The sequence below is a fragment of the Pyricularia oryzae genome, chromosome 1, assembly GCF_000002495.2.
Source record: "Pyricularia oryzae 70-15 chromosome 1, whole genome shotgun sequence".
In the NCBI taxonomy this organism is placed as follows: Eukaryota; Fungi; Ascomycota; class Sordariomycetes; order Magnaporthales; family Pyriculariaceae; genus Pyricularia; species Pyricularia oryzae.
In genome coordinates this window covers 373,331-387,916 of record NC_017844.1, presented here as the reverse complement: position 1 = coordinate 387,916, position 14,586 = coordinate 373,331, and the positions used below count along the sequence as shown (strand labels likewise).

Genomic DNA, 14,586 nt, shown 5'->3' with positions numbered 1-14,586 from the left:
CCCTAGGAACAAGCTTGAGTGCTGGGTTTCTGACAATAAGCTATGTTACGATTTGGTTGGACAAAATCCAATTTAAATTTCGTGGGGGAACTCTGCAAACCAAAGAAGAGGTTCCCAACTGTTGGCCGTCGTTTGTACCAATAATGTCTGCCACCTGAACAGTGCACTGCGTTTTAGTTAATACGGTTGCAAAATTTTGTTTTGGCGCTTTGGCAGTTGGCCATCCATAGGATGGGTCCGCGATTCCACCTACTAAATATAGTTTGGCAGTCCGACCGGCAAAACCTAGACTTCAATTTCATTTTCGTTGTTTACGTGAGGCACAAATACTGCCGGTCTCACATGTGCCGAAGATCATTGTTGAACTTTGAATGCAGTCGATATATTTGCACAAGCACGTAAAGGCACGGCACGAACATGATGTCCTTGACCCAACAAAATATGGTTTATCCAGTATTGGCTTCCTTTTTTTCTTGTTTGCTGTTAATGTGACGAACTGGTGGCTGCATACATTCTGTCCCAAAAATATATCTGCTTACTCCAAAGACATATTCAGCATGTGATCTTGAGATGTTAGCAGGTTGCATTATTCTCACGGCTTCCTGAAGCCGAGGGCTACGGCGGGTGCAGCCGAGGCTGGCGTACCAGATGACTTGAATCGGCTTTTTTCACAAAGTGAGCAGCTCTCTTGCTACCTTCCCTCTTGCCTGAAAGTACAGTCTACAACTACTTTCATTCTTTTACTCTTTTTCATATTCGTTCCATGTGATGCTTATGCACTAAAATCTTCTATAAAAGTCACCCTTTCCCTCAGCTCCTTCATCACTCTTAGATTCGAAGTGACATCCGGCTCTAGAAAGAATATCACAGTGGTGTACAACTCAATCAACCAACTATGCGTAGTGAAGAGCCTAGCGCACCGTCCTCCGTTGTGCGTGGCCTGAACTCGTCCAGGTCGACGGAGCGCATCAACCAGATCGATCAAGTAAGAGCCTATGGGATTGGAGATGTTGTCTCTCTACCCCAGCTGGTGGTCTGCGGCGACCAGTCGGCCGGCAAGAGCTCGGTCTTAGAGAGCGTCACTGGCATCCCGTTCCCCAGAAAGAATGGACTTTGTACAAGGTTCCCCACTGAAATCATCCTTCGGCACAACTCCACGGCTACGCGTATTATGGCCACTATTCACCCTCACGACTCCAGACTGAAGGAAAAGAGAGATGCCCTTCTACAATACCGCCGCGTGCTAGCAGACATGTCGGAACTCCCTGATGTTATTGAGCAGGTGTCCGCATTGATGGAGATCCGTGGGTATGCGGACCATAGTCTCGGGAACGCGTTTGCGTCTGATATCTTGCGGATTGAATTCACGGGCCAGACAAATCTCAATCTGACTATCGTTGATCTGCCTGGACTCATCTCTGTGGCCAACGAAGAGCAAACAGAAGAAGACATCCAGCTCGTCAAAGACATGGTTAAAGGCTATGTTCAAAGTTCTCGCACGATTGTGCTAGCAGTGGTGCAGGCCACCAACGACATCGCCAACCAAGTCATCATCCAGCTTGCGCGACAGTACGACCCGGAAGGTCAGAGGACGGTGGGGATTATCACCAAGGCGGACTTGATTAACGAGGGAAGCGAGGCTAGCTTGGCACAGCTTGCGAACAACCAGGCCAACATTAAGCTGAACCTTGGCTTTTTTCTTTTGAAAAACCCGAAGCCATCCGAGATTGAAGAGGGTATCAAACCTGAGCAGCGGTCGCAGAGGGAGCTGAGATTTTTCTCGGAGCCCGTTTGGAAGCAGCATCTCGATATGAGTCGTGTAGGGGCCGAGAATCTGAAGCTGTTTCTGCAGGACCTCCTGGACGCCCACATCGAGAAGGAAATGCCCCAGGTGGTTGAAGATATTCGGAAGGTCCTGCGCACCACAGAGGAGAGCTTGACGCGACTTGGCCAAGCCCGTCCCACTGTCGGGCACATCCGCATTTTTCTGACGCAAGTTAGCACCAGCTTTGCCCAGCTGGTCCAAGCTGCCTTGGATGGCAACTATCATGGGCCGTACTACGATTTTTTCGATCAGGTTGAAGATTCGCGGTTGCGCGCCGTGGTCCACAAGATCAATGGCCAATTCGCTACCGACATCCGTACCCATGGCAAAAAAAGGGTTTTGAGGCCGGCAGATTCAGAGATCAACTGGACTCTGGATGAAAATTCAATTAAGGAAAACGACGAGAAGGAGCTTTTCGTGACCCAAAAGGAAATGAAAAACTGGGTCAAAAAGGTATGTCCATATGTGGTTATTTAATCGGGTACGACTGACATTGTACAGGTGTATTTGCGCACACGGGGTCGTGAGCTTCCAGGAAACTACAATCATGTCCTGCTGGCCGAGTTGTTCCTGGAACAATCCTCTCGTTGGCTCCCTATTGCCACAGCCCACGTGGAAAGCATTATCGCGATCGTTACAGGGTGGCTGCAGCACGCCACTCGAGTGGTTCTGCCCGAGGATAAACTTCGTGGTGATGTGCTTTCCATTTGCTCTCAGTGGATTGAGGACGCCGGCAATGACGCTTTGATGGAGCTTGACAAACTTAGAAAAGACGAGCAGCGCCAGCCGATTACGTACAACCATTATTACACTGATAACATTCAAAAGTCCCGTCATGGTTTTTTGCGTGAGGCCGTGGAAGGTGCTATCAAAGAGACAGCAAGCTCGGATTACCATGGCAAACTCCACGTTAGCAACATCCCCATGGATATTGAAAAGTTCCTTGAGGCAATGAAGCGCAAAGTCAACGTCGACATGGACGACCAGGCATGTGCTGAGGCCCTGGCGGGGTTGGAAGCTTATTACAAGGTGTGCTTTACACGACACCATTGCAACGTGCAAATACTAAGTTCTTTCGAAAACAGGTCGCCATGAAGACTTTCGTGGATAATGTCTGTCGGCAGGTTGTCGAACGTCACATTATTGCGCCCCTTCCCAAGATCTTCAGTCCAGTGACTGTTTCCCGATTCACGGACGACGAGCTTCTTCAAATCGGAGCCGAGTCAGAAAAACAAAACCGCAAGCGGGAAGAGCTTAGGAGCAGGGCAAATAAATTGAGGAGCAGCCTTGAAAACCTCCAGCGACGCTGACGGGTATTCTTTTCCAAGGTTACGAGGAACCACTTCTCGCTGTTTTCCTTAATTGAATTTTCATCCAGTTATGGGTTGGTTTCAGACGCGGACCTTTACGGATCCAGTGATATGTTAATCTCAGTCGATACGCTGAAAAGGTTGAAAAATGGTTGGGCATAGGAGGTCAGACACTCTTTTAATACCGTGATTAAGTTCAGAGTTAAGGTACGACCGCGAGTCTGCTTTCTTCCATACCATTGGAAGCTTGATCACTTCCTTGTAGAATCTCGTCTCGAAATACAAATCCATGCCGGTGTCAGCATCAGCTTTGCAAAACATACATCGGAGAAAACCTAATTGTGGCCAACATGTCCAAAAAGCCTGGTAGGGAATGGCCGGAACATGGCTTACAAAAATGAAGCTAACAGTTTGAACAGGCACAAGCTTATCCCCGCGCAAATAATTGATCAATGACTTTAGCTCAGTGAAGTTCCTAACAACCAACTACCCCTGAGGATGGGGCATTAAAAATCACTAGCAGGCCAAGAGGGCCTATAGTTATGAATGTCGCCATCCTTCCTTTTTGTAAATTTTGTATTTTTATTTTGCTGGACTTTTTGGTTAAAGAGAGTTTTAACAACAGTCAGAACAGCTTAATCCATAAGATCTTGTAAATTCTTGCCCTGCAAGATCCTTAGCACTCTTTTTACGCCGCATGCGTAGTACACAATATCGCGCCTGCAACCCCCCTCACGTGGCCAGGGCAGCGGGTCGTGAAATATCGAATATTGTTAAACTTGTTAATATGATCCATCGGAGGACCAGCTCTGTTACGAATCGGGTGCAAAGACCATTGTTGGTAGGAAATGGGTAACCTGAAATAGCCTTAAGCACCCAGCTTTTGCCGGCCGATTGATTTCCGCAAACGATTATTTCGGGAAGGTCGACGACCTATCCAATGCCGTGGGAGCGGAGTTTGTTAATGATGTTCAAGAGCGCCCGGTGCTCTTTGGACTGGAGGTCTCTTCTGCGGAATCATCGTTGCTGCTTATCAAGGCGTTATAATTTTCAGCCGAATGATTTTCTGTTTCGGCCGCCTTATTGCTTTTTCACCTCAAACACGCAGTTGTTCGAGCAATTGACAACCTGAATCCTCCAGGCACATTTCGTTGAAACACTCCGTTCGGGTCGTATTTGCTCGCAACCTTCTCCATGAACGCAATGTCTTTGTCGCCATAGCTTCCCAGAGGGTTCTGGCTAAGGTCGGCGTAGTTGAGAAAGAGAAACTCGTCGTCGGCTCCATTCTCGACCGCAAAACTTTTGATGCTGTCCATTTAGGTAGTCATTTTGGAGTCGACTAGCCTTTTGAGCTTTGGGTCTTTGTACGCCACCATTCCGAGAAATAAGACAAGGTTTTCGCTAGGGCACTGCAAGTGAGATTAGGGGTTCCTGGTTTGGAACAGCTTTTAACGAGGAGACGAATGGCAGAACAGAAATCTGAAAAGACAGTCTTGTTCGCTCAATTGTCTTTTATATTAACAACAAATATCGCGTCTGTCCCGACATCTAGAGTTTGAGTTTCTAAACGAACCCTTAGCGTCTTTTCAGAACACACCCAAATTTAACGGAACCTAGGGCAGCATCCGCTTGTAATAACAGTTAGGGTGGGGTGTCCGATTGGTAAATGATCAATTGCCACCCGAGCGCAGGGCTAAGCCAGTAGGCAAAATTGGCTGGCTGATGGGTTCTCAGACCCGCAGGTAAAAAGCATACCAAGGTTTCACCGCCTAAGCAAAAGTGGTTCATATTATGTCTGCAGCCTCTTATCCGCTGCGCACAGCTTTTTGCTGTTTTCAAATCAACAGTCCGAATTGCATCAATGGAGACAGAGTTTGTTCTTGCCAGCTGGATCACCAGCAGCATCGATAACGAATGCGACTTAATCGTACGCTCTCCGGGAGCCGTGTTCTATCTTCAATGGATACCATCGGAATTAGAAAGAGCACCACTTCTTCTCGCGGACTTTCTGAAGTCGCTTGACATCTTAAAGTTGGATTACGGCCAAAACACCGATGACGTTGATGAAGACATGATACAAGCAGAAGTAAAAAAGCTCCAACGCCCATTTAACGAAATCCTTTTATCTCTCGCTCCAAATCCACCGATGCCCCCATTTACGTTGGATCATTGGATCAATCCTCAATGGTTCGTCCTGGTTGCCACTGCCGATGAAAGTGACAAAATCCGACCAAGAAGAGAGTACGAAAATCCGTACATGCCTACTGGAGAACCTCGGCAGTCAATATCGTTGAAAGGGTTGGATCTGGAGAAGTGGGTACCAAATTGGTACTCCTCACACGAAGTTCAAATCATGCCGTCGACAAAAGGCAAAAACCCGCTCCTCTTTACCCCGACCAAAGTTCAAGTTCGAGGCAATATCATATGCCACTTCAAAGGCATCAAATGCAATTCTCCAACAGCAATTCGAGAACTGAAAACACACCGTCAAATTCTAGACGCTTTGGCAAAAGGCCGAATCCCAGTGGACTTTCGAGTTTGTCGCCTCCACGGCGTGGTGTACGATAAATCCGACAATAATGAACGCATTGTTGGACTGCTCCTGCTGCACATTAAAACCAAGATCAGCGATGCGCCCAGCACTTTGGCGGACATCGCCTTTTTAACCAAACAAGAAACATGTCAACGTTGGTCCAAAGAGCTGGCAAAACTTGTTCACACTCTTCACAATGCTGGAATACAATGGGGAGATGCGAAACCGGATAATGTTTTGGTTGACGAGAATGATGACTTGTGGTTGATTGATTTTGGCGGTGGCTATACTCCCACTTGGGTCAGCCGCCAGAATTGTGGAAAGTTGGAAGGCGACATTGAGGGGTTAAAGAATAGCCAAGCGTGGCTTTCCAACATCATTGATAAATCCTGCCACTAGCTTGTCACGGATCTGTTCCACTTTCACCTTGATTCACATTCCTTTATTCCTACATCTCCATAGCTAGTTGAGGAACAGGCTCCGAAATTTGAAAAACCTGCAAACGGTTCCCTTGGGGCCACAAAGCACTTGACTCTCCATCGTGGAACATAGCCGGAAATGCTGTTGAAAAAGCACTGGGAAGTATTTGCCCGCATTTCTACGCTACTTTCGTACAACTTCTTCGGCCGTCGGCCTCGAGCTGCGATAATGGTCCGAGAAACAACTTCGTTATGGCCGTTTGGGTTGAAGGTCCGAACCTGGGGGCGGCCGGTAAGGCTTTCCTGTAGTAACAGGGCTGGTACATCTTGAGGTGGTGTCTTTGGCTGGGTAAACTATGTCGGCTGGATACTGAGACCCCCCATAGCCACAGTCGCTTCAGCAATTGGGCCAGGGGTGTGATATTGACCATCATTCACACGCACAGTAGTTTTGGAAGTACTCACACGGGTTAACTGAATACTATAACAGAAGAGTGGGCCAGGAGTACCTATTGGTGACCTGACGTCCCATGTTGATGGCACTGCAAATCAAATAACTGCATTCAGAAGATTGTGTTGTATCATGGACCGGACTCTACCTTTTCTCTTATCGTTGTTTGTTTGGGGCTATGGAGCTGCAAAAGTTATGAATAATCCTGTGGAATTCTTTTCGTTTCGGGTCTGGCTTTTTTTCAATATTGAACCCAATAATGACAGAAGCTCAAGAAACGGCGAGAGCGGTTGTAGCTCGGCCCATCTCAAAGGCCGAGAAGTTACTCCCGACAGGTCTATGTATGCCGCGGCAGCGGCCTTTGCGGACCTGATGTATAACCAGTTGTTACTTGATAATCTGGGCGCGATAAAGTGCTTAATAAGTGATACTAAACAGAGTCTGATGGCTATAATCTTGGGTACCACCGGCTCCTGCCTCTTCCAATTCCCACAGTGCCAGGATTGCGATGGTTTTTGGGCTACTATTCAACGGAGCAGGAACGTCATTTAGTGGATTGGGTACTTGCCCAAGCCGTTTTGGGCCTTCCACCAACGCACCAAGAATTGCGTTATTTTGCAGAGCAAATTCTCCAGGCCGGCGGAGAAACAAAAGGTTTTGGAAAAGACTGGGTTACCCGTTGTTTGGCTAGAGATTCTATCCTTGGAACCCAAAGGCCCGTCTAATAGAAAACGCCCGAATCAATGGCGCTACTATGGAAATAATTAAATTTTGGTGGCCCTATATCCAAAATCCAATTATTAACGCTATTCAACCGGAAAATAGGTCGAATATAGACGAAACCGGTATTATAGAAGGTAGAAAGCCTAACACCCTAGTATTAGGGCTTAACGGACTTCGGCAATTGCAACGAAAAGAGCCCGGAACACGGGGCTGGACAAGTATAATTGAGTGCATGTCGGGGGTTGCTCTCCCTTCACTTGTTACAATCTTTGCAAAGGAAAAAAATAGCGCCGGTTCCATCGCAGAGGCCATTGCATTGCTGGTCTTCTGTCTGACGCTCTACAAGTACTTACATTTGGGAATATTTCTGGTCTAATCATTTGGTGGAAACCGCACTGTTCCACGTTCGCTGCCGGCGATCAAGGAGTGTAGACCCTGTTGCTGGCCTTGTAGCAACCGTCCATCTAGAAACTCCGCCTTCACGGCGTCAGCTGGGGACCGAAACTCGTCCGTGTAGGTTGAGGAGCTCATTAGTGGCATTGGGAGCCGATGATGACCTGTGTCAGGTATGATCGACAGCGGGTTGAAATGAGACTTCATGGTGGGCATGACTTGAGCAAAAACCAGTATTATGCAACTCGCAAGCCGTGAAAAGGGATATCATAATCAGCAGCTGTACGCCCATCCAGGAACATAACGACGCGCCAGACCCTACAGGTGAACGAAAACATGCGCCCAACTACTGTGGAAAATAAGGGGTGAACAGGCAGTCTCCATCAGAAGTGAAACTGTGTAACTCAGAAATTACAGTTAACAACCATCGGCCGGTCGGCTGCATGCCGCCTCTGACGAGGGGCATCAGCACCCCAGTGGCGCGAGAATGAACGTTTTGCTTGCGGGTATTGTGGAACTCGTGCCTACCTTGTAAGGATAACGGCCGGATGCGAGCCAAAGCCATGATCCGAGAGATGATTACAGCCTAACACATCACGGAGATATAAATCCGCAGTCAGTCTCCACGGCACCCTCTCGCACACTTCCAATGTACTGCATCACCAACCAGCCACCTTTCAAAGCAACTTGCAAGAACCCGCCACCTCTCCAGCTACCTTCATGCACCGCCCAGCTTCTTTACACTCATACCCGTTTATAATTGGATTGTTCCCACTATCTTCTGACCCTCAGAGGCCTATGAGCGCCAATGAATTCCCGGCTTGCCTCACAGATCGGGGACGGTCAATCAACGAGCACAAAGGTGGCCTCGCAAACCCAATAATACCACACCACCTTTCCCCTTTTGCTCACCAACTAACCCCTGGATAAGCAAGCAGCCATCCACGAACACATGGCCAGAGCATACTCATCGTATGCAACCAAGACAGAAATAACTAGCGAGTGGTCAGGATATGGGCAATCTGTTCCGCGACAGAGGCAGTCCAGTCCCGCTGCTCAAGTACTTCAGAGCTCGTTTCTTTCCGGATGATCCACTTGAAGATCGCTTCCTCCACAACGCGTGCTAAATTGCTGCTCTGTGTATCCCAAAACATAAAAACAAACAAATCTGCCGATCAGTCGCGTCTTATGGTTTTTCTTATCTTTGTGTTGAGAGACAAGGGTGGTGTGCACGCCAGTCTTTGCCTAATCTCTATTGGACACCCTGGGAGTCGTCACAGCTACCAGACTCCAGCTTGTAAATTGTGATTGAAGCCGCGGTCAACGGCAATCAGCTCCATTCAGACCCGAAGACGACGTGATGTATAATTATAAAATGAGGTGATTGGACGATACGTCTCGGTGGCTAACCGGTGGGCTTGTTGGTATGTTCTAAGATGTAAACGCCATCGACATTCCTTATTTACGGAAATGTGCTGCTGCTGTTTAAATTGAAAAGTCTGTTTCAGCTTTCGTCCCCCTTTTTGTTATTGCTAGCGATGTTGGTTTATCGCACTGGGATTGCAACATGCGTTCAGCTCGGTAATTAGGTCACGTTCTTCATCACATGACTTGTGGCTGTATTCTTATCAATGCATACTAGGACAGAAGCACGATAAACCAACACTCCCCATATTTTCAGAATGGAGCTACAGCAGCGGCTGTAAATTCAACCCCTAGGTCAGCCAAACAAGCTTTTCTGAAACATAGATGCTCTGCAAAACTTAACAACACGCTATTTTTGCGTGCCTCAACTCCGCTTTCCATCCAAGCCCAACAAGCTTGCTTCAATTATCGGAAAAGCTCCCCTGCTAGGATCTTCGATCTGTTTATTATCTTCTAATACTATATTTGTGGATGGTAAATGCGATGGGGGCTACTTGAGCCACTGTCATCAGCAGTCCACGGCCAGAGCCGTCGCTCAGTCTGACCCAGACCCGTCGACAGAAACATCGATCATTTTCTAGTACCTCTAGTACTGGATGACGACCTATCATGCAAAGTATGGTTCCTTGGCGGCCTCGCAATCCGGGCACTTCTCCTCACACCTTCGTCATAGAAACTGCCCATTACTGAAGCGGCGATTGTGGTTGTTCTTCTCTCACGTAGTTTCGAGGCCCTTGCTGTTGGTCGTGTTAAAGCTGGAGTGATGGTCGAGTTTGGCTGTTGTAACTTGCGACGCGTAGCAGCACGCGAATTTACTTGATCTGCGTCACCATCTGGGTGACGGCGTTTCCTATTTGAAACTCTTGACGGCGTAGCGTCCGGCAGTTCATCGTCTCCGGGTTTTCCTAGCGTGATATTAGCTAAGTTTTTCCATTCATTTTGGTGACAAAAGCAGGTAAATATACTTACGCTCCGCACCAATCAAGCTTGCGTATTTTTCAGCGAGATAGGCTTCCTTCTCCTCCCAATACGTAAGATCATCAATAATCATCCTTTGCTCCTTCTCTCTCCTTCTTTGATCCTCTTTGTACATTTCGATCTCCTTCTCTCTTGCCTCCTTCCTGGCTAAAAGCCATTGATCTCTGGGCATCTTTGCCTTCTTCCTGTAAATTTCCTGCCGCTGTTCAGGGGTCATTGCGTCATATTGGACACGCGAAAATCCCATTTCGTCAGGAGGATGGATAGTTTCCATAATGTCGTCCGTAGGAACTGGTGTTACTCTATTGCCACGTCTGTGGGCACCTCGTTCGTCGATGTAGATGTCATCTACCTCCTCAACGACGTTGCGACCTGATTCGCCACAATGGTTCTGCAGGCCTGATAGCAAATGGTATACAGACCATTTAGCCCGGTTGCGCTTTTCAGCGTCCACCAACTTCTGCAAATCTGGATTTTGCCAGATCATGATCATGCTACCCAGGGGGAAATCTTCTCCATAGAACGATAGATGGTTCGACGGCGGCGGTGACGGCGACGGCATACCACTTTCTGATTTCATATTGTTAGCTTTTTCGTCAAGTGGAAATATTGCATAAAGCCGTAACAATACCTGGGGATGTTTCGATCCACGCCTGGAAAGCGTCTGTCCTGCTTTTCCAGACAAATTTGTGATACGGGGCACGGTGGGGCGGAGGTGTCTCGCTGGAGAAGTTGGAGCTGGTTTCACTGCTTGGCTCGCGCCATGGCCGGCTCCTGGGGAGATCCCGGGGTAGGGAAGGTCCCGGGGCCGGCCAAGACAACATCTCAGAAAGCGGCCCTGAGGAAACAGTGGAGGGCGGTGGCTGATAAAGTGGCTCCGGTGACGGAAGTTTTGATGGTTGATGCTTTTCCCGCTCAAGAGTGCTCCAGAGCCATGTTAAATGTTTGGCTTTGGCTTCCCAAAAAGATGGGCTTTTGAGGTTGGGAGTAGAACCTCCATTTTTGAGTCGATAAAGGAGGGCTTGACCCTCACCGAGATAAATCTCCTCATTTTCTAAAACTTGCAAGCCTTCGCCCCCCAATTTTGTAATGCCAGTCAGTGCGTCACGGACGCGTCCCTTAGCTTCTTTTATCCTGACGACAGGCTTGTATTTCTGGAGAGAACGAAGTTGGTCCTCCCAGAACTTAGGGTCATCGAGGTCAGGTTTGCCATTTCCCTTATAAACGAGATCTCGGTAATGGTGGTCGCGGCAGCCGTAGTCGTCATTGTTGATTTGTGCACGTACGGCAAACAAAATGCCTACATTTCTTGATTGATTTTCTAGCCACCTGATAAGATGATGCACCCGACGTTTCGCTTTGTTCAATCTTTCTCGAGGAAGTAATGGGATTTGCTCCTTTAGTTTGATAAGATTATCTTCTGTAAGGGGCTGGTGGGAACGGTGGTTGTCCATTGTGACGATAAGACTGTTGGGTGATGAGGTTAAATCAAAGAAGAGGTGGAAACAAAGAAAAGTGAAGGGTGGGGCGCAAATGCGTTGGTCTGTGACCTCTGTGTTCCCAAGTTCGCGTCGAAATGGACAAAATTTGGCTCGTCTTGGCAAAATTGTGCCCAGCCAATGGCGCCGGAAGACAACAAAGATCGCGCCGGTTGCAACCTAGAACGGATAAGGATCTCGCGACAGCCAGTAAAAACTATACAGTTCGCGTGGTGATTTCTGTGTTACAGCAATTAGCCAGACTGGTTGGCTCCCCGGCGTGTAGGCAACCTAGTTTGCCCTGCCTCGACTTATTAAAGGAAGCCTGTCCCATTAAATTACACTGCTTGCTCAAACTATTGGCAGCCAGTGCCTTTGCTGTGACATTGTGCGAAAAGGATTTTTTCAACTGCAGGTTCAGACAAGATTGGGGGCAATAATAGATCTAGGGACGCTAATCAAACTATACAAGTACAAAAGGTAGGGCGGCAGTTGGGTGGGCCTAACAGTTTCGATGCCAATGTCTGCCAGTTTGGAATTTTGGATCATTCAGAACATCTTACTTTGTTGAAACTTCCTCTTTATATATGTGGCTGCCGTTCTGGTTCGCCCAACTTAAGTTGTAAAAAAGGCAACCATTTGGGTTTATGGAGATGGAGCCCCGCTAACGCCTGGTGTCAGCCCGAAAACTTTATGGGTTCGATAAGCGTAAGAGGCAGTCGTGTCCAATCAACCTACGCAAGGATGTTGAATGTGTGCTTGCTTTGTTTAGGATTTTACAGGATCACAATCTGCATCTCTATCCCACATGCGGAGCTACTTGTCACATTGATCTTGTGCTCACCAGCCCCGAGAAGCAAGTGTTGTTATTTCACGCGCATTTGTGGGCCCAAGGGTGGCCGAAGATGAAGCCATGCTTTTGTGATTTGTGGGCCTTCGCTATATTCTACCCTACGGCTTATATTCCCCCAAAGGGAGATATACCCTGCCAAGTGGGAAACAAGCAAAAGGGACTGCAAACAGCTACCGCAACTAATTACAGTTTATGGCAAAGGTGAACTACAAAAAGCTTCGTTCCTTTAATATCCCGACGGTGAAACCGATAGAACTTTCGAATTTCAAAACTTGTCCGTGTGAAAAGCTGTTTGCTTCTAAAAGTATCGAGTTGGGAGTTTGTTTTGGTAATTTTTGGTCACGCTCGCCCAGTTTCGCAGTCTCTTTTTTAGTCCCCCACTTGCCTACCCAATATCATCGAGCAGTCCTAGCTACAGCTCGCTTCTAAAAAAGTGATAAAAAGATTTTTTGCACAAACACTACCCCTTCATAGTAGCCTTCTATCATAAGTGGTTGCTAGAGGCATAATTTGGCCCCGAGATTTGACTAATTCCTAATATCAAGACATCATCCATGGCCTTCTACCTTGATGTACGACCATGGACCTAAACTGCTTTCTTGACGGAAAGTTGCTAGGAAAATATGGAAGCAATTGTCTCTCGCAGTTTTACTTAATCCATGCTCTTCATGTTTGTATCTCTCCTAATACGTCATGTTCATCTGCGGGAGGCCGAAACGGCTTTTTTCCCATTCCGGTCAGGATTTCGAGGGGCCTAGAACAAGTCGGCTGTATGTATCCAAGGAGGCAGTGTGGCAATGGTCAGGTGGCTAGGAAGCAAGGTACTGAGTACCTGCTACCTCTGGGGCCTCCGACACGGACAATCTATGACGCATAGGAGGATTTCCAAGGCAACCCGCCCCTCGAGAAAGCATACCGGAAGGCTCCGCGGTTAAAAACAAGCCAATGGCACCAAGAAGTCCCCCCTGCGCCGCTTCTCGCTCATATAACTTGTGACCGATCGACGAGCTGAAGTGGTTGTAGGATAAACAGACCTGTGGCACTTCACATCCGTAAGCAGAGTTTAGAGGCCTCCTCTTTTCTGGGCTTTGGTTACAATGTGACATGCAACCCTTTGTGATTGCAATTATGCGCTGTTTTCTGGTCCTTGTCCAATTGGATTCTCCAGCCGACTATATGACATACCTAAGTATTGTAACTTCTTTTGTTCGCATTCCGGAGAGATAACCCAAATCGCTAACCGCTTTGATAAATATCAGGACCATAAGGGGCTGCAGGCAACAGGAACGGTAGATACTAAGAGCTAATACGCTTCAGGCGATGTATTTATCTCTGACGAAATGGATATTCTGCCAACTCCTGTGTTTGAAAAGGATCGAGTGGAGGAACCGCGCAGACTTTCGGCAACAACGGCTACCTCAGCGAAACTTGGACGGAACCAAGCATTATGTTACTCCGCAGATCATATGAGTCACATTATAACCGTGATTGTTAGAGGTAGCTACATAGACAGAGAGAGGTCCTCCCCTTGCAGAGCGACCGGGATCAACTGCACCCTCTCAACTGCACCCTCTCAACCGTACCGTATCGCACGTTCCTCGCTTCTGGTCTAGGTTTCGAAGTCGTAGAAACGGTTTCCCAAAGCGTCAAGCTACTAAACAATTGGATATGGTGCTTCGACTCCGCACTAGGTACCCAGGGCCCTAGTCTTTCCCAACGTCTTTTGGTGTGGATTCAGAACCTCCGTTTGACATAGGAAGGTATGACTAGGCATTACCGTGCTGGGTAAGCCCCTTGGAAACAACAGCGTAATCGGCGGTCGTCAAAATAGTTGCGATCTTTCTCTTTAGATTACATTTCCAAATCAATTAGACACAATTTGCTTCGCCTGAAAAGTGTGCTAGTTTTGGTTATGTTGGGAGCTGGACTGTACGACGTAGAAGACCTTGACTGAATCATTTCCTAATCTTATCTCTGGAACTGTGAGTTGTTTTGTCATCGTTTTATCGAACAGCTTCTGTTGTCCCAATGCGGTAAATTTAGGATTGTTCTCGTGAGCCGGTGCCTCATTTGCCAGGTCGCACTTTGATGGTATCGCTGGAATCGGTAGCCCGCCCGAGTCTTGGCATAATGACATCGTATTCTTTTACGAATGCTGTCATGTTGCAAGAATTCAGCCTGCCAATGTTAAAGATATA

At 47.6% G+C, this 14,586-nt stretch overlaps 4 protein-coding genes across 4 annotated transcripts; 2 read left to right on the top strand and 2 right to left on the bottom strand.

The window, feature by feature from the left end:
- Positions 1-895: 895 nt before the first annotated feature.
- On the top strand, positions 896-3,138 carry MGG_02049 (interferon-induced GTP-binding protein Mx2; the record flags this gene model as incomplete). The annotated part of the gene is made up of 3 exons (XM_003708756.1): positions 896-2,278; positions 2,327-2,854; positions 2,911-3,138. The coding sequence occupies 3 exons, from the start codon at positions 896-898 to the stop codon at positions 3,133-3,135; spliced, it is 2,136 nt and encodes a 711-aa protein (XP_003708804.1). The 3' UTR covers positions 3,136-3,138.
- Positions 3,139-3,695: 557 nt separating this feature from the next.
- MGG_16015 (uncharacterized protein) lies at positions 3,696-4,697 on the bottom strand. The gene has a single exon (XM_003708755.1). It carries the CDS (start codon positions 4,449-4,451, stop codon positions 4,227-4,229), a length of 225 nt encoding a protein of 74 aa, XP_003708803.1. The 5' UTR covers positions 4,452-4,697; the 3' UTR covers positions 3,696-4,226.
- Positions 4,698-4,867: 170 nt separating this feature from the next.
- MGG_14609 (uncharacterized protein) lies at positions 4,868-6,214 on the top strand. Its single transcript, XM_003708754.1, has one exon. It carries the CDS (start codon positions 4,997-4,999, stop codon positions 6,065-6,067), a length of 1,071 nt encoding a protein of 356 aa, XP_003708802.1. The 5' UTR covers positions 4,868-4,996; the 3' UTR covers positions 6,068-6,214.
- Positions 6,215-9,324: 3,110 nt separating this feature from the next.
- MGG_02047 (uncharacterized protein) lies at positions 9,325-11,885 on the bottom strand. The gene is made up of 3 exons (XM_003708753.1): positions 10,689-11,885; positions 10,049-10,627; positions 9,325-9,984 (listed from the first exon to the last, which is right to left on the bottom strand). The coding sequence occupies exons 1-3, from the start codon at positions 11,509-11,511 to the stop codon at positions 9,650-9,652; spliced, it is 1,737 nt and encodes a 578-aa protein (XP_003708801.1). The 5' UTR covers positions 11,512-11,885; the 3' UTR covers positions 9,325-9,649.
- Positions 11,886-14,586: the final 2,701 nt, after the last annotated feature.

Excerpts from the sequence above, each read along its gene's own strand:
- MGG_16015 (XM_003708755.1), bottom strand. The coding sequence starts at position 4,451 with ATGGACAGCATCAAAAGTTTTGCGGTCGAGAATGGAGCCGACGACGAG.
- MGG_14609 (XM_003708754.1), top strand. The coding sequence starts at position 4,997 with ATGGAGACAGAGTTTGTTCTTGCCAGCTGGATCACCAGCAGCATCGAT.
- MGG_02047 (XM_003708753.1), bottom strand. The coding sequence starts at position 11,511 with ATGGACAACCACCGTTCCCACCAGCCCCTTACAGAAGATAATCTTATC. Across the intron at positions 10,628-10,688 it reads GTGGATCGAAACATCCCCAG|AAAGTGGTATGCCGTCGCCG; the intron begins GTATTGTTACGG and ends ATATGAAATCAG. Across the intron at positions 9,985-10,048 it reads AAGCTTGATTGGTGCGGAGC|GAAAACCCGGAGACGATGAA; the intron begins GTAAGTATATTT and ends ATATCACGCTAG.